Source organism: Mobula birostris, chromosome 4, assembly GCF_030028105.1.
Source record: "Mobula birostris isolate sMobBir1 chromosome 4, sMobBir1.hap1, whole genome shotgun sequence".
NCBI lineage: Eukaryota > Metazoa > Chordata > Chondrichthyes > Myliobatiformes > Myliobatidae > Mobula > Mobula birostris.
This window is the reverse complement of record NC_092373.1, coordinates 145,136,512-145,164,417: the sequence shown is the minus strand read 5'-3', so window position 1 is coordinate 145,164,417 and position 27,906 is coordinate 145,136,512. Positions and strand designations below refer to the sequence as shown.

The 27,906-nt window shown below is 41.5% G+C and overlaps 1 protein-coding gene across 2 annotated transcripts in view; it reads right to left on the bottom strand.

Moving 5' to 3' along the window:
* The window catches only part of LOC140196647 (calnexin-like), a 53,574-nt gene extending 26,605 nt beyond the window's left edge, over positions 1-26,969 (bottom strand). Inside the window, exons 1-6 of one of the 2 annotated variants that reach the window (XM_072256196.1) lie at positions 26,603-26,969; positions 11,992-12,148; positions 11,122-11,195; positions 10,912-10,970; positions 8,829-8,970; positions 6,661-6,742 (exon numbers count right to left, since the gene is read on the bottom strand). In XM_072256196.1, coding sequence (XP_072112297.1) covers positions 6,661-6,742; positions 8,829-8,970; positions 10,912-10,970; positions 11,122-11,195; positions 11,992-12,135 — 501 coding nt within the window. In that variant the 5' untranslated portion in view covers positions 12,136-12,148; positions 26,603-26,969. The remainder of the gene's footprint in view (positions 1-6,660; positions 6,743-8,828; positions 8,971-10,911; positions 10,971-11,121; positions 11,196-11,991; positions 12,149-26,602) is intronic. The other variant, XM_072256195.1, reaches the window with a different exon arrangement.
* Positions 26,970-27,906: the final 937 nt, after the last annotated feature.

Here is a 27,906-nt window from a genome sequence, read left to right as displayed (position 1 = left end):
AAAGAAGTGAGGCAGCGTCCAAGGGTTCTATGTCCATTTAGGAATCGGATGGCAGAGGGGAAGAAGCTGTTCCTGAGTCGCCAAGTGTGTGCCTTCAGGCTTCTGTACCTCCTACCTGAGGGTAACAGTGAGAAAAGGGCATGCCCTGGGTGCTGGAGGTCCTTAATAATGAATGCTGCCTTTTTTGAGACACCACTCCCTGAAGATAGAAACATAGAAAATAGGTGCAGAAGTAGGCCATTCGGCCCTTCGAGCCTGCACCGCCATTTATTATGATCATGGCTGATCATCCAACTCAGAACCCTGCACCAGCCTTCCCTCCATACCCCCTGATCCCCGTAGCCACAAGGGCCATATCTAACTCCTTCTTAAATATAGTCATTGAACTGGCCTCAACTGTTTCCTGTGGCAGAGAATTCCACAGATTCACCACTCTCTGTGTGAAGAAGTTTTTCCTAATCTCGGTCCTAAAAGGCTTCCCCTTTATCCTCAAACTGTGACCCCTCATTCTGGACTTCCCCAACATCGGGAACAATCTTCCTGCATCTATGTGCTAGGTAGTTTGTAGGCTAGTACCCAAAATGGAGCTGACTAGATTTACAACCCGCTGTAGCTTCTTTCGGTCCTATGCAGTAGCCACCACCCCCCCACCCCCACATAACAGACAGTGATGCAGCATGTCAGAATACTCTCCACAATACATCTATGGAAGTTTTTGAGTGTATTTGTTCACATGCCATATCTCTTCAAACTCCTAATAGAGTATAGCCACTGTCGTACCTTCTTCATAACCACATCGATATGTTGGGACCAGGTTAGATCCTCAGAGATCTTGACATCCAGGAACTTCAAGCTGCTCACTCTCTCCACTTCTTAACCCTCTATGAGGATTGGTATGTGTTCCTTCATCTTACCCTTCCTGAAGTCCACAATCAGCTTTCATCTTACTGACATTGAGTGACAGGTTGTTGCTGCAGCAGCATTCCACTAGTTGGCATATCTCACTCCTGTATGGCCTCTCGTCACTACCTGAGATCCTACCAACAATGGTTGCATCGTCAGCAAATTTATAGATGGTATTTGAGCTATGCCTAGCCACACAGTCTTGTGTATATATAGAGAGAAGTGGGCTAAGCACACATCCAAGGTGTGCCAGTGTTAATGGTCAGCGAAGAGGACATATTATCACCAATCCACACAGACTGTGATCTTCTGGTTAGGAAGTCAAGGATCCAATTGCAGAGGGAGGTATAGAGGCCCAGGTTCTAAAACTTCTTAATCAGGATTGTGGAAATGATGGTATTAAATGCTGAGCTACAGTCAATGAGCAGCTTCCTGACATAGGTGTTTGTGTTGTCCAAGTGGTCTAAGGCCGTGTGGAGAGCCATTGAGATTGCATCTGCAGTTGACCTATTGTAGCGATAGGAAAATTGCATTATTTTTCTTAGGCCCTGGTATAATTGTTGCTTTTTGAAGCAAGTGAGAACTTCTACCTGTAGCAGTGAGAGGTTGAAAATGTCCTTGAAAGCTCCTGCTAGTTGGTTGGCACAGGTTTTCAGAGCCTTACCACATCCTCCCATCTGGATCTTCCACCTTGCGAGGGTTCACTCTCTTTAAAGATAGTCTAACATCAGCCTCTGAGACAGAGATCACAAAGTCATCATTTGTAGCAGGGACCTTCATCGCTGATGTTGTGTTCTCCCTTTCAAAGCGTGCATAGAAGGCGTTGAATTTATCTGGTAGTGAAGCATTGCTGCCATTCATGCTATTGGGTTTTGCTTTGTAGGAAGTAATGTCTTGCAGACCCTGCCAGAGTTGCTGGGCATCTGATGTCGCCTCCAACCTCATTCGAAATTGTCTCTTCACCCTTGAAATAGCCCTCCGCAAATCATACCTGGTTTTCTGGTTCAGGCCTGGGTTGCCAGACTTGAATGCCACAGACCTAGCCTTCAGCAGATGACGAATCCCCTGGTTCATCCGCGACTTTTATTTTGGGATGGTTCAGCAAGTCTTTATAGGCACACACTCATCCACACAGGTTTTAATGAAGTCGGTGACAACTGCAGCATACTCATCCAGGTTCGAAGACGAATCGCTGAATACAGTCCAGTCCACTGATTCAAAGCAGCCCTGTAGGCGCTCCTGTGCTTCCCTTGTCCATACCTCCTTGGCTCCCACTACTGGTGCTGCAGTCTTCAGCCTCTGCCTATACTCAGGGAGTATTAGTACAGCTAGGTGATCAGACTTCCCAAAGTGAGAGCGTGGAATAGCAAGTGATCTGTTGATGGCAATTGCTTAATGATTTATTTATTTATTTATTTTAAAAAGACTGGCCTGGTTAAAATCTCCCAAAGCAATCGTGAAGGTATTGGGGTGCGCTGTTTTGTGCATGTTGATCCCCTTGCTTAGATCATCTAAAGCCTGATTGACATTGGCCTGAGGTGGAATACTGCTACCAAATTGACCCCGGAGAACTCCCGTGGTAGGTAAAAAGGACGGCACTTAACTTTTGTTATTAAATACTACATCTATCATCACACACCTTTAACTGAAAAAGATCAATCATTAAATGTTGCAAGATTCTGACTGCAGTGTATCACTGTTCACAATTGCATTATTTGTGCAAGCCAAATCTACCTGGTAAGGTCAACAGTAAAGAAAACAAACACAACTTGGATTGCCAGAATTAGCAGGTCAGGTTGAACAAAACTAGGTAATATGAATACATTACCAAAGTCTAAATTTGAAAAATTGCATGCTTTAACGACATCTTGGTGTAGAAATTCACTATGACTTTATTAGGAATCAATGTGAAAGAACAGTGTGTTTGTATCAGGCAGCTCAAAAGGACAGTGAATACCAAGATTAATATAGTATGTCTACTGTTCTATGCTATATTCCATCAAAGAGTAAACTTTGAAAGATTGAAGAATAGATGGGTATGGAGTAGTGACATAGAAGAGTTTAAGCCAATATAGATCAGCTCTTATCATATTCAATTATGCAACAGGCTTAAGGCTTACTCCAACTCCTATGAGTTCACTCTTCCTCTATTCCAAGATTGTTTAATGACATTTCCAGTACACAAGTGTAAATGAGAATTAAATAATTGTTACTCCAGATCTGATGCAGCACAAAAAACACAAGAAAAAAACAGTAATAAAAAAACAATAAAAACAAGTACATAAAATAGGTTGTATACATAGATTTACAATATGTTTGTAAAGTGACGCAAGGCACAGGAGTGTATGTATACAAGGAAACTCTGGCAGGAAATAAGTAGTAGTGTGTGGGAAGTGTGGAGGAGGGGGTTAATGGATGGAGGTGTTGATCGTTTGTTGCTTGTGGAAAGTAACCTGTTTGAATCTGGTGGTCCCAGCGTGGATGCTATGGTGCCTCCTCCCTGATGGGAGAGAGAGGAACAGTCCTTAAGCAGGGTGGGTGAGATCCTTTCATATTATTGGTCCTTTTCTGGCACCTTTCTGTATACATGTCCTTGATGGTAGGTAGGCCGGTGCTGGTGATGCTTGGGCAGTTTTGACTACCCACTGTAAAGCCTTCCAGTCTGCTGTAGTTCAGTTCCATACTCTACAGTGATGCAGCTTGTTAGGATACTCTCTACTGTGCATCTGTAGAATGATGAGAGTATAGATGTACACAGTTCAGCTCTCTTCAGCCTCCTCAGAAAGTAGAGCCATTGGTGAGCTTTCTTGATCATGTAGAATGTCCTCTAGCACCATGAGAGGTTGAGTGAGATGTGCACTCCCAGGAGTTGAAACTATTCGTAGTTTTCATGGCTGTACCACCGATGTAAAGAGGGATGTGAGTTCTCCTAAAGTTGATAACCATCTCCTTTGTCCTGTTGACATTGAGGAAGAGGTTATTTGGCTGGCACCAGGCTTCAAGTTGTTTCACATTCTCTCTGTAGACTGTCTCATCGATCAGGCGATGAGCCCCACCAATGTCATATGGTCAGCGAACTTGAAATGTGATTACTGAGGTGCTTGGCCGTGCACTTGTGCATGAACAGAGTGTACAGTAATGGGCTCAGCACACAGCCCGGTAGGGGTCACCAGTGCTGAGGATGGGGAGGGAGGAGCAATTGTGAATCCTAACTATGAGAACTATTAGTTAGGAAGTCCAACTGGGTGTTGGACTTACAGTCAAACAGAAGAGGAGGAAATCATAAACAAGAAAGTCTGCAGGTGCTGGAAATCCAATCATACATACATAAAATGCTGGAGGAACTCAGCAGGTCAGGCAGCGTCTATGGAAATGAATAAACAGTCAACGTTCCAAGCAGAGACCTTTCTTCACCAATAATGTTGAATGCCAAGCTGAAATCCAGAAACAGGATTCTGACAGAAATGTCCTTGTTTTCTAGGTGTGTGAGGGCCAGGTACATGACAGATGCAATGATATCCATCGTAAGTGGTTTTGTCTGTAAGCTGAGTGTCCAATGTGGCAGAAATGGAGTTGTTGATATGTGCCATTACTACCATTCAGAGTACTACATGATGATTGGCATCAGTACCACCAAGTGGTAGTCATTTAATTTCGAAGATGTTTAGCACTTTGGCACAGGGATGATAGTGGCTGATTTGAAGCATGTGGGGTCAGTTATTCAAGCTGCTGTGTTAAAGCTGTCCAAGAAATGTCAGTGAGCTGATGTGCACACCCCTGAACACTGGGCCCAGGATGTTGTCTAGCTGACTGCCTTATGGGGGGGGGGTTTGACGCTGCAGAGTCCTTCTTTCGTCTGCCACTTTTACAAACAGTGCCTGCTCACCTGGCAGAGGAGTGGCTTATGTACATGCCTCAAAAAAAATGCACTAAAGGAGAGAGCGAGAGTAAGAGCTGGTACAGCTGATTCTGTTTTTCCTTGTGAAATCAATAATGTCCCTGATGCCCAGCCACATATGCTGGGGATCATCATCGGAGAGATCTTCCTATATTTATTTATTTTTGAGCGTAGGTGTTCATTGTTCTCTGATGCCTTAGATGAAGCTTCTCTTGGCTGCTCTGTTTGAAAGCAACATCCTGGGCTTTTAGTAGGGAGCACACCTCAACAGATTTGAAAGCAACATTCTGGGCTTTTAGTAGGGAGCACACCTCAACAGAAGCTCTTGCTTCACGCTTGGATTGTGAGATGACAGCTCTGGAGGCATCCACATCGTCTACACACTTACTCATGTAGCCAGTGACAGATGAGGCATATTCCTTAAGGTCTTTGTCTTCTGTTTGTAGCGGCCTCCTTGAACATCTGCCAGTTAGTCCATTCAAAACCGTATTGAAGTATAGAGATTGCCTCATTAGGTCATACAGTAATGGTCCTCGTGACTGGTTTCTCCATTTTCAGTAGCAGTCGGTATGCTGGGATTAATATTAATGAGGTATGGCCTCTCAGACCACAAGGAGTTTGTGTCTGCAAGGAACAGGGTCCTTCTGTAGAGTTGGAACACTTGAGTTAGGCATGGTCTTGTTTAGCCACATTTTGGTGAGAACTAGAATGCAGCAGTTTCTCATCTCTCTCTGCATTCATTCTCAGTCTCACTGTACTGAACTTCTAACTACAACCTATAAATCACTTTGTATTCCAGAGGGCATCATTTGAAATTTTGATGATTTTCTGTAATTAAACAGTGTTCCAATGATTTTGAAGTGACTTGTGTCCACATTCGTATTCTAACCACTTAGTAATACCCAAGCAAATCATGCACTAGCTTGGAAAATCAAATTTTTTTTATTATTTACATATACTATTAGTTTGTACAAATTCACCAAAATATATAATAAAAAAAAGTGTTTTCCCTGTGGCCAATACCAAACATGGCACTGCAAAAAAAAAAAAATAATAATTCTGACTTGCCTCCAGTCTCAAGAAGTGGACATAATGGCTCAACTTAATCTGGCTTGTTGTGTGAAATGACAAGAAGGGTGGATTTAGAGCCAAGCATGTTTGTGACATGTATATTGTTCAAAGGGTGGTAGATTTTCTTCATTAAAAACAGCACAAGTAACAATACAAAAGCATCCTGATTATTTTACTGTAACAAAGGTTAATTTGTTAAAATGAGTAAATTTTCAAATCAATATGGCAGGGTTCTAATTTGTATTTTTGGATCAAAGCAATACTCCAATATTGTTACATTTTTGGAAAATTGGTGAAGCCAGACCGGCAAATTTTTCTGGACTACTGGATGTTACTTCTATTAATACCTAAACCACTTTTAATTCGTTGTTTTTAAAATGTTACATGGTAGCATTACAAATTCAGTGATCCTGTCAGGTTTCTGAGAAGCAAAGGATGAGGACCCTGATGAATTTAAGAAACACAGGAAATATCACACAGTGAGTCAGATTATCACTGGTTGACGTTTCCTGTGGTTCTTAAACTTGACCATAGACCAGTTACATTGGTTCTTGAACTCAACCATAGCCCAGTTTCATTGGAATTTCTAAACATTTGAATTATGCTTGGATTAATCTCAGCCCCTGAGAGACAGAACTTTCAAAAAAAAAAAAGGAATGGATTTGTCTCGGCTCTGATACTTCCCATCACTGCAATTCAAATATATTCAGGAAAGGCAGTTGTGAATCACTAATAACTCCCCTTTAAGAAAATGGGGGAAAAAAGTCATTCACTTATTTGTTACTTACTAGCTTCAGGTTCTCAGTATGAGAAAGCAACTTTAAATAAGCACCACCACATTCGATGCCATTTTGAAAGTTCACTTCATATCTGAAAAAGAATTTCAAGCATAATTCGTCAAGTCCTTGATATTGCAAAGTGAACTGATTCAGAATAGGTACTTTGCACTTTCTGAACCAGAAAACTCTGACCCACTGATAGGTATTGAGAAATATTTTGTTCTACAGCAAACATAAAAACATAAAACCACAGGTCACATAAATGAGGTAAATTTGCTCTTTTTATCTGTTCATTTTATTTAAGCCCCAAATGTTACATTTTACTTGATTGTGCCTATTTTACAGTATATTTCCCTCTTTTGAATAGTTTCAGCCATGAGCTATGCACCTACATTTACGTTAACAGATCCTTTGATGTTTTACCAATAATTTTTTTTAAATTTCAAGCCACAGCACAGTAACAGGCCTTTCCAACATAATGAGCCCAAGCTACCCAATTGTATCCATTCGACCAAATAACCTGCAGGTCTTTGGAATGTAGGAGAAAACTGGAGCACCCAGAGGAAACCCACACGGTGTCTGGGAGAATAGACAAACTCCTTATAAACAGCAGCTGAATTGAATCTGGGTAGTTAATAGCATTATGCTGTCTACTAAGCTGCTGTGCCACCACCACCCCCCCAACTTTGAACGAAATTACTCAAGCCATAGAACTGATTAAACTTAACAAAATAAAAGTGTAATGCTTGATGGCTAGATATTGGTGAGAAGCATGAAGATTGCTTGCCAGTTCTGTGATGGCAGCCATTATCAAATATTTTTCTATAAAGAGTTTAGAGTAGAAGACAGATTATAAAAAAACCATTTTCATTTCACAGCATCAGAGTTAAAAACCACAAATTCCAATCCTTAGTGAGAAGCAGAACCAGTACCTTAAAAATTATATAAAAGAAACAACTGGAGATATTTAAAGGCACATTGCAAGAAACTAGACAATGGATTTCAACAAATTTTAGATAGAACACTTACAGAATTCTTTACAATTAGATTACCAGTATCCAGCTTCCCTTTTTGTAATTTCACATCATTCTGGTCCTCCTATTTGCATAAATAATCCTTCTTTCTTCATCTGTCACATTATCCAATTTCACTTTGCATAGCACGTTATTCACTTGCAATTGTTCTCTAGTTTTCTTCTCCCCTTCTCTGCATTTTAAAGCCCCTTTTACACCAACTTTTCTTTATTCTGATGACAGCCTACTGATCAAGATAAACACTACATTTCCTCCCCTCACAAATACTACAAAAGTTGTTGAATATTACAAGAACAATAAGTTTTGAGTTTCAGCTCATTAAACACAATACCACAAGACAAAAGAGCAAAATTAGGCCATCTGGCCCATCGAGTTTGCTTTGCCATTCAATAATGGCTGATTTATTATCCCTCTCAACTCCATTCTTCTGCCTTCTCCCATAACCTTTGATGCCGATCCTAATCAAGGATCTACAAATCTTCATTTTAAATATACCCAATGACTTGGTCTCCACAACCGCCTGTAGCAATGGATTCCACAGATTCACCACCCTCTGGCTAAAGAAATTCCTCCTCATCTGTTTTAAAGGGACATCCTTCTGTTCTGAGAATGTGCCCGCTGGTCCTAGACTCCCCCACTGTATGGAGCATTCTCTCCATGACCACTCCATCTAGGCCTTTCAGTACTTGATGGGTTTCAATGAGATCCCCCTCCTTCATTCTTCTAAACTCCAGTGAGTACAGGCCCAGAGACATTAAACACTCCTCATATGTTAACACTTTCATTCTCAGGATCATTCCCAAGAACACCCTCTCGATTCTCAACAATGCTTTCTTAGACAAGGGTCCAAAACTATTCCTACTACTCCAAGTATGGTCTGACCATCCCTTGTAACACACCTCAGCATTATAACTTAGGCTTTTATATTGTAGTCCTCTCAAAATGAATGCTAACGTTACACGTGCTTTCCTTGCCACCAACTGAACCTGCAAGTTAACCTTTAGGGAATCCTGCACAGGGACTCCCAAGCCCCTTCGTACCTCTGATTTCTGAATGGTCTCCTGATTTAGAAAATAATTATGAATATTCACTATTTATGAAAAATTTTAGCAAACAACAACACAACACCAACTATGTACTTACTGGACAACTAAAGGTTCGCCATCAAACATAAAAGGTTTCGTCAGTGGAGCTGAGATTGCATGATGCTTTGCTTTGGACTTTAACACTAAACTTTTGTCTCCAGGCAATTTGTTTTCCATCAATTCCTCTATTGCCCATTCTCCTACAAGGGAACATAAATTCAAACATATTCATGTGTCATATAAGCTAGCTTTGGGAAATAAACAACATTTATTTTAACAATCTATTTAAGTTTTAGCACTACATAACTTTTTAGGTTTGACAATATCAACTGCAGAAAGTAACTTTTCCTTTGAACTGTCCAGCTAAACAAAAGGAACATGCAATTAAATTGCAAGTTCAAAATTAAATATGTATTCCCTCTAATTTTGAGGCAAATTTATGGAAGGAAATTATTGGATATGTAAGCTAGATACCATAATCCTAGTAAGCAAAACTACTGCAAGTCATGATAGATCAAGCGCAAATCTCTCACCAAACATATAGATAACAGGTAGGCAGGTGACAGAAGTGTGCGCGTAAGGGAGCTTTGCATCTAGTGATCATAATGCCATTAGTTTCAGGATAATTTTGGAAAAGGATAGGTCTGGTCCTCTGATTGAGATTCCAAATCAATTGATGGCTTCAGAAAGGATCTGGCAAGTGTGGATTGGGACAGGCTGTTTTCCAGCAAGGGTGTACTTGTTCTACTGAGAAAACGTGGAATAAAGAATAGAGTGGAAAATTGATGAAAAAAAATTAAGCCCTTGTCAACATCAACAATACTACCCTCAAGTTCCAAAAGGAATACAAAATGCTCAGTGATATATGGACCTACAAGAGCAACCTGCACAAGGTTTTTCAAGTATGAAAAGACCCAAGTTGATTACTCAGCCTATTGATACATTTTTTTATGCTCAAAAATCAAACTCAATCATTAACTGAACATCTGCACCTTTGGAGGTGGAAAATTCTCATTTTATTCCTCTGTAGCCAACCCCTTAATCTGAAACCACAGCAGAGTGCTGAACATTCCTCTTCTGACCATCCACCCTGTCAAAGCTCCTATTAATTTATTTTACTGAAGAAAAGTCAGTACAATACAGAAACAAACTGCTAAAGAATAAAGATTACAGAAGGTCCATAGATCAGACATTTTACAGTACAGGATACATTAGTACCAGATGCTAGAACACTGAGTACTACACAGCAGCAAATGCAATTGTACTTAGACAAGATATTTTATTTCTTCCTGGATATCCATTGATCACATGAAGAACTAACCATATTATCATTAAGTGAATAAGCAACTAGATATACCATGAGCTTCTTTCTCCAACCTCCACCCCCCGGCAGTCAATTTCTTCTAGGGAATCCAGGAGTGATATTTTTCCACAGCACTTGAATTATTATTGAATTATTTCTGCCTCCAGAGTCTACATTACTGACCATGGCATCATTCTTCTAATTGTTTTGTACAATTTCACTTTCACACAACCATCTTAGTGAAATAAAATACTATAAGTGAACCAATCAAGGAAATTTATAACTTTGTAGTTATCACCCAGTGATGTCAATTACACCAGTGTTTCATCAATCCAGATGGCTTGGTCTGGAGTGGAATTAGTTATAATAACTGAAAGTTTAAGACTTCACATATATTTTCCCTTTCCTACGAGTTTAACAAAATTTACCTCAGTGCTTTTAATGTAGCCTGTTCATGGCTCGTAGTTTTTGACAGGCCAAACTTGACTGCAGTAATGCTATGAAAGGTTGCCCATTGTTTTTCCAAACACTACTACCCACTAATGTGAATAAAACAACTAAATTCTGTGATTACCTACATATTTATCCACTTTCAGAATGTAGCTGCAACAGCACTAAACACTTATTCTTCACTAAATTAAAAACATCTAAATTGTTGCCTGCTAGTAAAATTATACCAGGATTTGTTGTGGTCTAGTTGGTAATGCTAGGCCTCCTAAAGCAAACAGAATGATTGAGACAAATTTAACCTGCTGATATGACTACATATTCTGTTTAACACTACTTTGGGATGATTTTAGTTAACTGTATTACTTCATATATTTTGAATGACATTTACCATCATATTTTGCAATATCTTCATCTGTATCATCTTTCTTTGTTGTGGAGAAAACCCATCTTCAAATGGAGGAACACAAAGTTAGAAAGTTATTTATTCCAAGAGAAATTTTTCTGATGCCAGTACATTAGCACAGCACAAGAATTGCCAATAATGGTACATTAAGTCAATTGGATTTTACCAATAAGAACAGTGCAAATAAACTCTTACCCATCCAAATTTCCTCGATCAAATGTGTCAGCAAAGTATACTTCATCACTCGGCACAGGTGTCTTGTAGGATACCTGCAATTTCAATAATGCATATCGAAAGTAAATACAAAAGATCATTTATACTGTAATGATGCTGCCTTTATGGATTTACACATTGCCCTTTTCAAATCAGAAAATAAGTAATGGCTATACAAAAATCCTGCGATGTTGACCAAAATAAATGTGAACAATTTACCTGAAAATATTTTAGAATGAACTCTCACCAAATTTAAATTATCAACCAACAATCCAAATCTCAAACAATCCATTCTGGTACAGACAGGACTATATTTTTTTCCAAGAACATGTTAGCTTCACGATACAAGTGGAAAAAAAAAACACAACAACATGCCCATGAAAAATAAAGGTAGAACCTGAAACAGCAAAGTGAAGTCCAGGCATTAACAAAAAACTCCTCCCCCACACTAAAAATGTATAATCACATAGATACTAAAAAAGGTTAAGAAATTAAAAACTGCATGGTTTAGACTATAACTGAAACTTGCTTTGGCAAATATTGTGTGTGTGTGTGTCTGCTCAATTTGATTAATATTGGCTGCTCAAAAACAATTTCCACTGCTCCAGACCATAATCTATTCCAATGATAACCAGAAGTGTGATGCATCACGTATACAAATACAAAAATGTAGCTAAAGGTGTAGAAAAATACCAATCAGAATTCTAAATTTCAGTTTCTGGACAAAAGAAGGGCTGAAATTTCAACTTTGACAATATCTGTTACTTATATATCATTTGCTTTTCTGGTGTAAACATTTTCTTTCCACTGAACCAATAGGTCACCTTGAAGTATTCGTTGTAAACTAGTCACCTGAATTATAGATTTACTCTCAGCATTTGTTTCTTCTGTCTCCAAGACATCTACTTCGGATTCATCATCATCATCATCTTCAGCCCAGACAGCTGCTGTTATGAGCAAAGATCCAAGAAAAATATAATCCCATTTCAGCCTCATTTTGATGCCTTGCCTGTGTAGAAGACAGAACTAATGAGGATCATTTTGTTGTTTATATTTCCCTTTTAAATTGCACCCATCGTCTTCCTTCCACTCCAGAAGTTACCAGCTCATTTTAGAGTTCTCTGGTTACTCTTTTTCATGTTAATACAGCAAAATTTTAAAAATGCAATAAAAAAGCTTAACCATATTCTTTGCTCAACATTTACAAAAACACATGTCAGATAGCACCAGGTCACCACACCGGCAATTCAAGCTAAACACATCACAGACTAGCTGGCACAGCATTTATTAAATAATAATTTAATAAGTAGTGGTATGTATTTTTGCAACAATGTAAAATAATCCAAACTGCATCACAGGAGTTACTCAAGTCATCCAAGATAACATTTGGACAATTGATTGTTGGGTTAGAGGGGCATTTAAAAAAGGAAACAAAACAAAAACAAGGCTAATGAGAGATTTCTTGAGCTGAAGAGTTTTGTAGCTGATAGAATGGCCACCGATGAGAAGGCCAGAATCAGAGGAGTGGAGATACAGAAGAGATTATACAAGTCCAAAGATTCTTATAAGTTTCAGTACGGGAGGATAAGGTAGTGAAGATGGAGTACAGATTATTTGCTTTCATTAGCTTGGCAGAGAAAATAAGAGCAGGGACTTTACATAAAAAAACATCAATTAGGCCATGGCAGGTACATTATGTGCAGTTCTAATTGCCACATTCAAGGAAATAAAGGATTGCATTGGAAAGGGTACAGAAAAGATTCTCTATATTGCTACCACTGATGGAACACTTCAGTTACGAGGAAAGACAAAGCTGGCAGGGCTTACTTTGCTTGGAAGAGAGGCTGTTCACAAAGGACATGACAGGGTCAGGAATTAGCTTCCAAAATGGGAGAATCATTTCACAGCCTAATCAAGGAATTGCTTGACAGTATATTTCTAGAGTCATCCTTTACAATTGATGTTCCTGGCTATTAAATCAATACCTGGTACTGTACACTCCATTAGTGAAACAGCAGGAAGGAATGGCTCTAACAGCCTTCAGCTCTAGACCCCATGAAGTTTTATGACAAATGATCAAATATGGGTTTGGAAACATCCTGATGATTATCTTATCTTCTTTCAACTGGTGAAAGAGCTTTTCCTGTGATGAAAAGCACAGAAGAACTTGCAGAGGACAAGCTATCCACATATGTTCTGATTACACAAAGGACAAGTCCAGTTCAGCCAATTAATATCTAAACAATCTGCTCTCAAAATGACAGTTTTAATGACAATACTTTCAAGTAGCACTTATTTTCCAATAGCCTGTATAGAGATGCTCAATTTGGATTTCACTGTATCATTTGGGTCCACATCCCTTTATGCAACGAATGAGAATAAAGCTGCAAATGTGGATCAAAGAAATGAGTCTCACAGATGAGATCATGATTGTCCTCAATGCATTTTGTATTTTTCATTCAATGATGATGGTTGGAGAGGCTGTCAGCACTGTCCAATGATATGCTGAAATGATGCAGAAGACAAGCATTTGACAAGGCAGGACTTGATGAAAATGGTGACCAGGCTGTAACTTTATTTCCTGAACTGATGTCTTCCCTGGAATTTAAAGCAGCTTAAGATACTTTGACCTGTTCTAGTAGGGAATTTTAAGACTAAACATGGTCTTGTCAATCACTCAAAAAAAATACCAGGCTTGCAAAGTTCAAAGGCACTATCTGTTATCTACTACAAGTGTAATAGAAAAGTTTGAATGACAGCAAGCATATAACTACATACAAGGGATACATTTCATATGCAATTGGATGATATCTTAATAAGAACAAATGGACAATAAGGATTAATTGATTGCTAGTAATCAATACTGAAGCATACATTAGAGTGATACTTTCACCACCTACTATAGTTTTGCCATCAATGAACCAATGTGTCATCTAACATTGAAGGCTATTATTTGTTGTGTGGTGCATTTATTGATTAGAGAAAACAATAAAGGTCTAATCATTCATGGTTTTATAGAAATAAACTTCAAAAGGAGGCAACCAACTACTATAGCAGCCACTTGGGATGAAATGAAATAAATGTCAACAAGTGACATTTGTTGGAAGTTAAAACATGAAGTAATGAATAACTTCTATGACTTCCCTGATTTAACCAATGAAAAGAATGATATTTTTCCCTGGTAAGTTAGGCATGCATTGATGATGTCTGCATGGAAAGAATCAAAGTTTACTGTAATGTACTTAAGATATTCTGGAGCTAAGGCAGGCAGTGGCCAAGTCAGAGTTTTTTTTTTTGCGTGTGCGTCTGCATGTCCGTGATGATGTCTTTTTCATGCCTTTTACAAGGCGTGGAGCGAGAGAAAGAGAGAGACTGTGTGGCGTGCCACTTATCACACAGACATTTTCGCAGTATTTTCTCCTTATTTTACGAGGTGGAGTTGCGATCTTGACATTCAACCCAGCACGGATGGAAAGCGTACTCGGGGGCGGACCCGACTGGTTTCAAACCCGGGAACAACTGCTCCCGGGTCTGGCGCCGATGTCATTGCACCACCAGCGGGCTCCAAGTCAGAATTTTCAAATCATGAGTTTAAGAGATTTTCGTGTGAATAAGGTGGATTTTTTCTTACATTAGAGAATTTTGCAATTTGCAGATAACAATTGCAAAATGAAAAGCAACATAAAGCTTGTTCATAGAATTGCTTTTACTCAGCGTATATGAAGAAAAGCAAAAACAAAATTGACTCAGGACAATTTCCTTAAACATGTAACATCTGTCTCCACCAGACTAGTGCCTAATATTATCCTACTCATACTAGAACTAGTTCCCTCATTGCTCGATTTGCCTGCTTGTCTTATCTTTGTCCACTACCACCATCTAAAACACATCTTGTACATCACCTTGTGAAGAAACATTTGTTTTTGTTCTGTTCTCCAAGTGTAAGATTTTATGTAGTCAAAAGCTTAGTTTTTTAAGTTTCAGCATTATGTAGCATGCTGAACTCACCACCCATAATATACACTAAGTGTCCACTTTATTAGGTATAGACAACGGGGTAACCCGTTGGGGCACCCTTTGAGAGAAGGGTAGTGCAGTCTGATATGACCAGAGTGAACATTAAATTTTCCTGAATGCTATTGGTATCGCTTTGCTTTGGAAACTGAAGTAGAAAACCTCAGTTTATTAAAGAAGAATGACGCATAGCAAAGCAAATATAGCTCCTCCTCGTTTAACGAAGTACACTTTTGATGGTATCATTTCTGGTTTATCTGCCACCCTTGTGCCCCTCATTGTCATTCTGGAGACGTGCAGCCCTTTCATCCCCCGTCTCTTCAGCTCTTCTGCTGTTGTTTGTCTCTGATCCTGGAGACGTGCATGTCTCTCCTCTTCCGTCTCTTCTTCTCTCATCTTTTTTTGTCCTGACTCTTTGATCCAGGAGTCATGCGGCCCTGGCCTCTTCCAATTCTTGTTCTCTCCCTCTCCTTGCCGCTTCCCGATGACGTTTGGCATCATCTCTTGACCATAATGTCCCCTTTCCCTTTCCACTTGGCATAATTAGGCTGACCATTTTTTTTTTACCCTAATGCTGGACAGAAGATACGAAACACTAACACCAAAGGAGGCTGATTATTCTTGATGATGTGGTTGGCGCTCTCCTAAATGGAAGTGATATAGTCACCGCTGTCTTTTGACTGCAGCAAAGGGTTTATGGGTGTCTCAAAGTACGTCATTACAATAAGATTTAATTATCTCTTATTGATGGATGGCAGTTAGATCTGTCCTAATCCTGCACACGCTGATGGTGATTAGCAGAATATGACCCCTCAAAATAGATCTGCCCTGCCCTTTTGCTCCGGTAGGTGTCGCTGTTGAGGCTGGCCGTGTGCATGCGTCGGGCTGTCGCATCCCAATTTCCATGACTGCCGACTGGCTCTCGGGTGAAAGCCAGCTTGTTGATTTTCGGCGAATGAACAATTTTATACGAATATATAACTGTAAGGGGTTTCTTCTTTTATGTTACTGCGTAGGCTAATTAAAATGGCTTCTTTGTTATGTTAACTGCTGAGAAAGTTCTCTTGCTAGCAACTTATTTGGGTTATAGAGGGAGTTGTATTCAGTTGCTAACCAATTGGGATAGATGTTATTCTTTCTTATGTGTCTGTGAGCTATTGTATGCGCGGGTGTTTGGGCAGAAGGCGCAATGGGGAGAGAGAGAGTGGACGCGGTGCTGTGAGCTGGCCGGTGGGGCGGACCCCGAGCCGGAGTCCGAGGTCCAGGGTCTTTGGCAAGGAGAGGAGACAAAGACAGACTCGTGTTGAGCGTCTGGTCGACCACCATGGTTGGTCCCAGGTGGCAGGTTGAGGTGATCAGAGGGGATCGAATGGTGGAAAGCCAACCCCGTTACTAGAGCTCCAATTGTTGCGCACGAAGAGGTTGAACTTTGATAAGTTTGGCACCTTTTACTTTCCTTTTATATTTTTATCTCTATTAATTACATAGTTCCAGTAATATCTATAAATTGTAATCACTTAATCGTATATGGTGTGTTGTCTGTTATTCGGCGGGGTGGGGTACATCACACAGCATCTACACAAATTTAATTACCCAGTTTGGCGAGGCCGAAGGCTGCTTCCCCTAGATGAAAGCGAGTTGAGCAAGCCTGAGGCTTACCATGCGGCTACATTTGGGGGCTTTCTCCAAGATTGAATTCAGTGGTGTGCTGTGTGATTGCCCTATTTAAATCAGTGCTGTTGTGTCTCTGTGGGATTGCGGTTAGTAATCTGTGTCTCTGTGGGATTGCTGGTTATTACTGCATGCGTGTTGGTGGTGGGACCAGGGACTGTCCATACTGTTAGGAGAGAGAGGAAAGAGTGGTCTGATTTGGAGGTAGTGTCTGTGAATAAACGTTCCAGCTATGGCAGGCTCCGCCTGGTTTTTGGGATATTGTCCACCCCTAAAGGGGCGGAGGCGTACGAGACGTGGGCGGAGCAGATCTCTCAGTTGTTAGATGAATGACAGTGCTCAGTTGAGGGACAGCGACAGGGATTGGTTGAAAGTTTGAGTAGGCGGGTTGTTGAAGGTGTTAGAACCGTCAGGTTCAATTACCCCGTAGTGACAGCTGCCAGTTATCTGAAAATGGGGGAAAATGCGTCTGGTTCGACTGGAAGTAAAAGGCAGCACCTGGGGGGCTGTCCACACCTGTGTTAGGAGATTGGGGAAAAGCTTTCAGTGCATCTTCTCTGGCTAGGAGGGCAGCTAAATTGCTTGCAGTGCCAGGGGGATCATTTCAGGGGATCAGTCCTTCCCTCAGTTGTTCAGCTGATCAGAGAGGTGTCGGGAAGCTTAGTGGAGGCCCACTGGGGGAACGGCTTAGGGTCTCTGGGGGAGCACGTTCCCAGCAATGTACCAAGGAACTTCCGAAAGGAAAAGACCCTATTCTTGAAGGCTTAGAGGGACCACGCCCCTGTGTGTTGTTACAGATAGATGGAAGCTATGCTAAAGCCATCCTCAACACCAGGGCGCAGGTCAAGTTATTGTACAGTTCGTTTTACAACCGGTGTCTGAAGCATTTACCCTTGACCACATTAAGGGCACTGGAGATTTGGGGTACCAGTGCCAGTGATTATCCAGAAAATGATGATTGGTTAGTGAACCTGGAGTTCATGGGGGCATTGTCTGTGCACCCAGCATTTCAAACGTGTGTAGCAGCCTTGGGCCAGTACCAAATTTAAACGAGAGCCCATTGTGGTACGGCCTGGGGGAAGTATCCGAGGGTGAGACCCTCTTAGTAGACGCTCCGAAATACCACAAGGGAGGGGAGTTGACCGCTGAAGACACCTCGGTGAGAGAGAGGTCGCGGCGACTGGACCCAGTAGCTGTGGAAGACATAAGCAGTGTGTGTGTGGATTATAGGACTCTGAACAGGCACACTGTCATTGACCAGAATATGGCCCTGAGGGCTGAAGACGCTATGGTCTGTTTGCTGGTGCGACGTGGTTTAATGTGCTGGATCTGAGGAGTGGATGTTGCTAGATCCCGATGAGTGAGGCCGAAGAGGAGAAGACAGCCGTTATAGGCTCCCTAGGATTCTTTCGATCCGAAGAGATGCCCCAGGGCATATCCGGAGCCCCTGCAACCTTCCCGTGGGGCATGAGGAAGACCATGGGGAAGACCATGGGGAACGTGGAGGTGTTTGGAGTTTTGGCGTATGCGGATGATCGCCTAGGATTTGGATTCGCCTTGGGGGACAATGATGTGAGGCGAGTGCCGGAGCCCAGGACAACCATTGAAGACTTGGAATTCACGCTCGTCAAAGTGGAGATGGAGAAACGGAATTCCGAGCCGAAACTGCAGTCATGTACTAATAAATTAATCCAGAGAGACGAAACAATGACCAACCTTCGAAAGGATCAGCAGAAACTCAAGACATCGATCCAAAACAGATTGGAAGAAGCTGGTGGTGTAATTGCGTCCCCGATGGAGATGGACATGAAGCGTGGGTCAGAACTGCTGAGACTGGGGCGACAGCTGGAGGAATCAGAGAAGAAGCTGATGTCTCGACTGCAGGAGGCTGAAGAGGCTGAAGAGGCAGCCCAGGCTAAGAGCTTCAGTTTGGAGAAAATCAAACAGCAGCTACCAATCAAGGGAATGAGGAAGAATACGGATTTGAAGGATGATGTGCTAGATGTGTGGTACATGCTGCCTTTCACTAACTTCCCCTTGATTGAGGAAGAGACTTTAGACTCTTCCCCCACTTAGCCAGGTGTAGTGGGGAGGGCCAGCTGTGGGCAGCCTGGGTTACCGCAGGACCCAGAAGGAAAAGAAGCGGGACCCTGGACACGGGACAGGGGGCTCCGAGTTGCAGTGGAGGCATGAGTGAGAGATTGAGAGAGGAGTTGGCAAGCAGACCCAAGGTATCCCCCATAGTGTCTGAGCCTTAAGGGTTTAGGTGAGGGGGTACAGAGGTCTCGGAGGATTAGGAAACTCCCAGATAGGTTGGCGTATGTAGCGCCCGTGGGACCGGGCGCAAGGTCCACTGTTTGGGGAGCAATGTCACTGTGTGTACCTGGATTGGGTTTTTGTGTCTGCAGGAATGGTTGGCGAGTTATTTAGAAATCATGAGGACATGACTTTATTTGGTGGGGTGAAAGTGTAAGGGGTTTCTTCTTTTATGTTACCGTGTAGGCTAATTAAAATGGCTTCTTTGTTATGTTAACTGCTGAGAAAGTTCTCTTGCTAGCAGCTTGCTTGGATTATAGAGGGAGTTGTATTCAGTTGCTAACCAATTGGGATAGATGTTATTCTTTCCTATGTGTCTGTAAGCTATTGTATGCGCGGGTTTTTGGGCAGAAGGCGCGATTGGGGGAGAGAGAGTGGACGTGATGCTGTGAGCTGGCCGACGGGGCGGACCCTGAGCCGGAGTCCAAGGTCCAGGATCTTCGGCGAGGAGAGGAGACGAAGACAGACTTGTGTGGAGCATCTGGTTGACTACCGTGGTTGGTCCCAGGCGGTGGGTCGGGGTGGTCGGAGGGGATCGAATGGTGGAAAGCCGACCCCGTTACTAGAGCTCCAACTGTTGTGCACGAAGAGGTTGAACTTTGATAAGTTTGGTGGCTTTTATTTTCCTTTTATATTTTATCTCTATTAATTACATAGTTCTAGTAATATCTATAAATTGTAATCATTTAATCATATATGGTGTATTGTCTGTTAATTGGCAGGGTGGGGTACATCACACAGCATCCACACAAACTTGATTACCCAGTTTGGCGAGGCCAAAGGCTGCTTCCCCAAGACGAAAGCGAGTTGAGCGAGCCTGAGGCTTACCAGGAGGCTACATAACCCTGAACTTTGTCTGCATTCTGTAAGTTAGCTCATTTTAATTTGATTTAGCCAAAAAAAAAGCCACTGTGATGCACCATTTGCGCTAATTGGAGGTCACAAACAGACAGACAGAGCATGAGAGTTTTAGTAGTATATAGATACCTACTTGTTAATGAAAATATCCAAAACAGCCAATCATGGGGCAGCAACTCAATGCGTAAAAGCAGGCACACATGGTCAAAAAGTTCAGTTATTGTTCAGACCAAACATCAGAATGGGGAAGAAATATGATCCAAATGATTTTGGCTGTAGAATGATTGTTGGTGTCAAATGGGGTGGTTTGAGTACCTTAAACTGCTGATCTCCTGCAGCTTTCATGCACAAGTCTCTAAAGTTTACAGAGAATGATGCAAAAAACAAATATCATCTGGTAAGTGCCAGATCCGTTGGTGAAAATACTTTGTTAATGAGAGAGGTCAGAGGAGTCAATGGTCAGATCATTTCAAGCTGACAGGAAGGCAACAGTAACTCAAATAATCACACATTACGATAGTGGTTACAGAACAGCATCTCTGAATGCACAAGTCAAGTCTTGATGTGGATGGGCTACAGCAGAAGACCACACCGGATTCCACCCCAATACCTAGTAAAATGAACATTGAGTGCACATTAGAATGCTGCCTCCAGCTGTATGAGGTTTTGCAAAATGAAGGATTCTTTGACTACAAGGTGGTGGGTAGGAAGATCTGTAACAGATTGAGCTACCAGAAGCAACGGCGGATATCTTCACTTACTGAATATCACAAATCAAAAGGTAGCACTGCTTTTAAACCAGTTTTCTGCTGTTAAATATGTCAATTGTAGATTTTCTAATATCCTATAAGATCTAAATATCATAAAAAGCCCATTGTATTAAGAACCTCTTTGAAGACTCACCAAATCATCTTACATAATTGGAATCGAATTTAAGATGCATGATTAGAGAAATCCTGGCTGTAATCTTCAAGAACATTGCATCCCATGTTTTAACTGGACACGCAGTGCCATGGTAGCATAGTAGTTAGTGTGATGTCATTACAGCTCAGGCCACTGGATTTTGCAGTTCAATTCCAACATCCTGTAAGCAAGTTTGTATGGTCCTTCCTGTGTCTCCTCTGACTGCGCTAGTTTCCTCCCACAGTCCGAAGATGCATGTACCCGTTTGTCGGTTAATTGATCATTGCCCCATGACCATTGGTCCCATGATTACTCTAGGATTCAACTAGTGGGTTGCGTAGCTCAAAGGGCCTGTTCCATGCTGTATCTCTGAAACAAATCAAAACTGCACCCAACATTAAGGCTTTGTACAATATTTAGTCTTAGCTGGCAACAGTCATATGCTTACTTCAGAGAATCCCCAAACTTCAATTCTGTTAACTTTACTTCAGTTCAATAAATGGATACTGTTCCAAGCAGCTTTACAACTGTTCAATTAACAACAGCCAAACAGTACACTGGGAATGACCAAATCCTTGGTGAAACCATTGTTTTAAGGATGATTTAAAATAAAAACATAAAGAAAATGAGGAACCTATAGTTCTTAAGACACAATAGCTACAACCACAATGGAAGTGCACAGTGGAAGAATTTGTGAAGGAGCACGGGTCTGAAGGTTACAAAGTTCTGGAGGTATGATGACAAAATGGGAAAGCCATAAAGCATTTTAAATATGAATGCAAATAAAAACTGCAGATGCTGGAAATCAGAAATGTGGAACAGAAAATGGTAGAAATACCTAGTTACATCTATGGAAACAGAAACAATATTAACATTTCAGGTCCAAGACACTATGTTAAAATAGAGAATGCTAGATCAAGTTTTTAATCACAGAGCAAAAGAGAGAGATGAAAAGGACAAATGGAATATCTTTGATAAGGTGAGTCAAAATGGCTTAATGTTGCAGATTGATGTAGATTATGTTTCTAGGTCAGTGTAAAGTTTTGTTAATAACTATGAGAAGTTAAGATAGAATATGTTATTTGCTTTAACAGTTAAAGAAACATCAAATCAAATAGATCAATGGTAGAGGAACGTGCCTGCACTGTATCTGATAAACAGAACATCATTTGGGACAGCAGATCTGGTTCTACTAGACCGAAGGGGGAAAAAAAAGAGCCAAACAAAAAAAAATTGTTTGACTACAGTTCTGACTGCAACACTATAATTCCAAGCAAACATCTTCAGACCCCTGCATCTGAGACTCATCACCTTCCTTTGTAAATGGAACCAGACTCAAAAACAAAAACAATAACAATTACTTTCCCCAAGCAGCAAGGCTGATCAACAGCTCCATCCACTAATTCCACCACTGCTACATTATTTCCTTTGACCTTAATATCAGAGGATCTGACCTGGAACCAGCACTTAGGTGGCATCACAATGGCGACAAGAATGTGGCTCTACTTTCTTAGAAGCATGCATGGATTTGGCAGGTCACTGAAAATTTTGACAAACTTCTATGGATACACATTGAAGAATATCTTATGTATGGCCGAGCTTCACTTTACGGATATACAAAACCGTAGCAATTATTTTGTTCTCCTTTACACTGTACAGGAAATAACGTTAAACAATCTTGACTTCCTCACCAACAGACAACATTCAGTAAGGATAGGCAGCAATACTTCTCCCATGATTATTATCAACACAGATGTTCCACAAGGTTGCTTCCTCAGCTCTCTTCTTTACACTCTCAGAACTTTGTGGCTCGATTCGTATGATATCACTGTAATGGGCTGTACCTCAAGTAACAATGAGTTCAAGTACAGGAAGGAGATGGAGAACCTACTGACATCGTGTCATGACAACAATTTTTCCCCCAATGTCAGCAAAACGAAGGAGCTGGTCACTGACTTCAAAAAGGGGGGCATTGCACTACTCCTGTTTACATCAACAGTGCTGAGGTTGAGGGGTACGAGAACTTGAAACTCCTTGGAGTGAACATCACCAAATAGCCTGTCTTGGTCCAACTACGTTGATACCATAACTAAAAAAACTCATCAGCACCTGCAATTCCTCAGGAGTCTAAAGAAATTTGGCATGCTTCATTTGACCCTCACTAATTTTTTATTGATGCATCCAGATAAGATGCACTCTATTGTGCATCACTACTTGGTATGGCAACTGCTTCACTCAAGAATACAAGAAGCCACAGAGTTGTGGACACAGTTCAGCGCATCACAAAAACCAGCCTGCCCTCCATGGAGTCTACTTACATTTCTCACTGCCTCAGTAAAGCAGCCAACATAATCAAAGGACCCTGCCCACGCCTGACATCTTCTCTTCTCCTCCCTCCCATAATGCAGAAGATAGAAAAGCCTGACAACACACACCAACAAGCTCATGGGCAGCTTCTATCTCACTGCTGTAAAGCTACTGAGCGTTAACCTAACACAATAACAGAGCAATTGGTGTGACATTATTACAGCTCGGAGCTGAGTCTGTCTGAGCCCTCCCTGTGAATGCGTGCATTTCCTCCAGGTGTTCTGGCCTCCTCCCACATGCCAAAGAGTAACAGTAGGTTAATTGGTCATTGTAAATTGTCCTGTGATTAGGTTATGGTTAAATAGGTGGGTTACTGGGCTCGGCTGGAAGGACTTGTTCTGCACTGTATCTCTACATAAATAAGCATGTATACAAGTAGATAAATAAATGAGACTTCTGACCTCAAGTTACCTTATTATGACCTTGCACTTTATTGGCTACTTACACTCTTTCTGTAAATGTAACACCTTGTCCTACCTCAATGCACCGTTTTAATAAATTGATCTCAGAAATGGAGAGAATCAGTAGCTTTAAATTCTTTGACCTTAATATCAAAGGATCTGTCCTGGAACCAGCACTTAGGTGGCATCACAATGGCTCTACTTTCTCAGAAGTATGCATGGATTTGGCAGGTCACTGAAAATTTTGACAAACTTCTATGGATACACATTGAAGGATATCCTAACTGGTTGCATCACGGCCTGGAACAGAAACACCAATGGCCAGGAATATAAAAGTGGTGGATACAGTCTACTCCATCACAGGCAATGCCCTTCCCAACATTGAGTACATTTACATGGTGTGCTAACACACACAAAAAAACAGCATCCACAAAGACATCCACCTGTTCACACTACTTCAACCATTACTACTATGAACTGATTCTATCATCTACAGACTCAGCTTACAATGCTCGTTCTCAGTATTATTACTCTCGTTTTCACAGTTTCTTTCTTTTTCACATTGGCAGTTTGTCAGCCTTTGTGCATATATAGTTTTTCATGAAATTCTAATGTATTCCCCCCACAAAAAAATGAATCCCAAGGTAGTACATGGTAAATATATGTACTTTGATAAGATACTTTGAACAGTATGAAAACAAGTTTCTTTACTGCATCTCAATATGACAATCATAAACCAATTTAAAAAATCAATTGTATTACTGGCAATGGCCTGCTCTGATTCAAACAGGAAGAGTGAGTAATTTAAGAATTTAAACATGGCTTCTCTCCCTTATAAATTTTGAAGTATGATTAACCAAAGTAGGTCAACGAGCAGATGGGCAATGGGCAAGCTGGCAGTAGAATTTAGGATGAATTAAGTTTTGGTAAGATGTGGGAAGGAAAGCTAGCCACAGGAAGCTTATAATTGCTAAGGCAAGGAGATATAACTGTTTGCAATGAGGCTTTTAGAATTGGAAATAGATGCTCTGGAAACTAAATTAGATATTTAAAGTTCAAAGCCAAATTTATCATCAGAATACATACATGTCACCATATACAACCCTGAGATTCTTTTTCCTGTGGGCATACTCAGCAAATCTATACATTGGTAACTGTAAATAGGATCAATTAAAAAGCAAGAGAATAGAAGACAAACTGTTGAAAGGCAACTATAAATAAAATAGCAATAAATAACAAGAGCATGAAATAAGATAAAGAGCCCTTAAAATGAAATCATTGGTTGTGGGAACATCTCAATAGATGTGTGTAATTATCCTATTTTGTTCAAGAGCCTGATGTTTGAGGGGTGGTAACTGTTCTTGAACCTGGTGGTGTGAGTTCAACTTCCAGTCAAATTTCTTTACAGCCGAAGTACTTCTGAACTGTAGTCAGTATAGTTTAGGAAACACAGCAGCTAATTAGCTCACACCAAGTTCTACAAAACAAGTGATCAGTTATTCTGCCATTGGTGATATGAGATAAGAAAAAACAATTCATCAGGACAGTGAGAGAACTCCAGTTCTATCTTTCTTTTGATAGTGTGCTTTGGCATCTTTACTCCAGGTATCTCCTTGGAGCCCCAGTTCCATGCTTTACATAAGGGACGTAACTTCTTGGTAATGCAGTAAGTACTCCACCAGAATGCCACTGAAAATTCTAGAGTTAAACTTGAACCCACCTACATGACTTATTTAGATGCCAAGATTCAACACATCACCAAATTGAAAACAGGACCACTAGGCTGATCAATGAAAAAGTAGTAGAGGATAACAAGTGTCATTTACTATGAAATTGAGGAGAGTTTCATGCATTATAACATTACAGAATGTCATCTGCAACTTAGATCAAAATGGCTGTCATTGCTTTAACAATAATAGAACGCAGAAAGTCAAACATTTGAGTTCCAAGCAGCATCTGTTGAAAGCGAAACAGATTTAACATTTCACATTGAAGCCACTTCAGCAGAACAGTAAATCTGCACTACAAGTAAAAGATGAGGAAAATACTGAACAGGTTAAGAAGCACTTGTGAAACAGCAATCACTTAACCAGTTTACAATTGCCCCCATCCCCCAACTTCTGCAACAGTTATTGCAGGCCATCTTTTCAATTTCCCGATGGCACACACTAACTAGCTAAATTATACATTGCTTCAATTGCTTGCACTATCACCTCAACCGAAAGGGCTAAGTTTATTCCGTTAACTTTTTATTTCATTGCTAGTTAAAGGATAAATAGCATTGCATTTGAGTTTAATCACCAACCAAGACTGGACTACAGAATCTGACCAATTTCATATACTTTAAAGCAAATTTTATCAAATCAGATCTTACAGTATATAGCAGATTGCTGCTGCATACAGCCACAAAAGGCTGTGAAAAGAAATACAGAATAGTAAGGCCCACCCAAGGCCTTCTTCTGACAACATAGCAGACTGCCGATTATCCATTTTCTCATTGACATCTATGCCCTTATCAATTTTTCACAGGCATATTTTTAATTAGCATCTTCAGCTTTTACTCGTTTCCTTATTCACATCCAGCTGATTACAACATCCCACCCCACAAAGAAAATTATAAACCCACTATAGTGGCTCGGCAATAAATATTTAAATCATTATCACAGCTTCATTATTTAAAAAAAAAGTATCACTAACAGGCGGCTTGTAAGAAAACTACAAAGCTCACAAATAATTGGTTAAACAGCAGGGATTTTAATTTACAGCACACGGTCCAGTTTAAAAATGAATGGAAATGGAGAATCTGCAGACCTGCAGCAAACCCTGCAGAAATTGTTCAGCAAGAGCAGCCGGAAAGCGGGATATTGTACCTCAAGCTAGTCGCTAACTCCCTCCCCATGCCACGAAACTTAATTCTTCACTATATTACTCACAAGGTGACAACACGCTGCTTTTCTTCTCGACCACTTATTTCTTCACTCCCCCGTTACCTCTCGTCCCCTTCTCTCATGTATAACCGCCAGACCCTGCTGCGCATGCGCACTGCGCGCAGCGGCTCTGCAGACGTTCGGGTTCAAACGGCGGAGGCTCGAGCGGGCGGGTGGCCAGCCGGTCAGTGTCCGCGCCCGCCCCGGTCGAGGTCACCGGAAGGATGCGAGGGGTCACGGGAAGAGAACAGTTGGTAGGCACGGCGCAAGCGCGTAGCTCGGCTGCTGGCGGGTCGGTGACACAGGAAACAGTTCGCACGATTTAAACTGGGACGTGGGGTGGTGTTGGCGAAGTAAGGTGAACAAAGGTGTTTGTATATGGCAGAAGGGAATGACTGACCCTGGGGAAGTGAGAGAGGGTGCAGGAAGCGGATGCCTGTGACCACGGGAAGTGGGGTGTCTACTTGGGAAAGGAGAAGGAAGTCTCGGCATAGGAGGTGGGTATGGAAGGACTGTGTTTGACTATGGGCACAGGAAGGGGTTATTGGCGGGGGTTTACAGACATCCCACCCTGCAAAAACTCATTTCAGGGAGGTAGCACCATCAATTTGCGGGAGACTTCCGGGAGAGGTGGTAGCCATGAATAGACATGTCAGAATGGGTAAACACGAGGAAGTCTGCAGGTGCTGGAAATTCAAGCAACACACATCAAATTTGCTGGTGAACGTAGCAGGCCAGGCAGCATCTCTAGGAAGAGGTACAGTCGACGTTTCAGGCCGAGACCCTTCGTCAGGACTAACAGAAGGAAGAGCTGGTAAGAGATTTGAGGGGGGAGGGGGAGATCCAAAATGATAGGAGACAAGAGTGCTCCATCCCTCTCCCTCCTGTCTCCTCCTATCATTTTGGATCTCCCCCTCCCCCTCCCACTTTCAAATCTTTTACCAGCTCTTCCTTCCGTTAGTCCTGACGAAGGGTCTCGGCCCGAAGCGTGGACTGTACCTCTTCCTGGAGATGCTGCCTGGCCTGCTGCTTTCACCAGCAAATTGGATGACAGAATGGGAATGGGATGTGGAATTAAAATGTGTGGCCACTGGGAGATCCTGCTTTCTCTGGCGGACAGAGCGTGGGTGTTCAGCAAAACAGTCTCCCAGTCTGCGTCGGGTCTCGCCAATATATAAAAGGCCACATCGGGAGCACCGGACGCAGTATATCACCCCAGCCGACTCACAGGTGAAGTGTCGCCTCACCTGGAAGGACTGTCTGGGGCCCTGAATGGTGGTAAGGGAGGAAGTGTAAGGGCATGTGTAGAG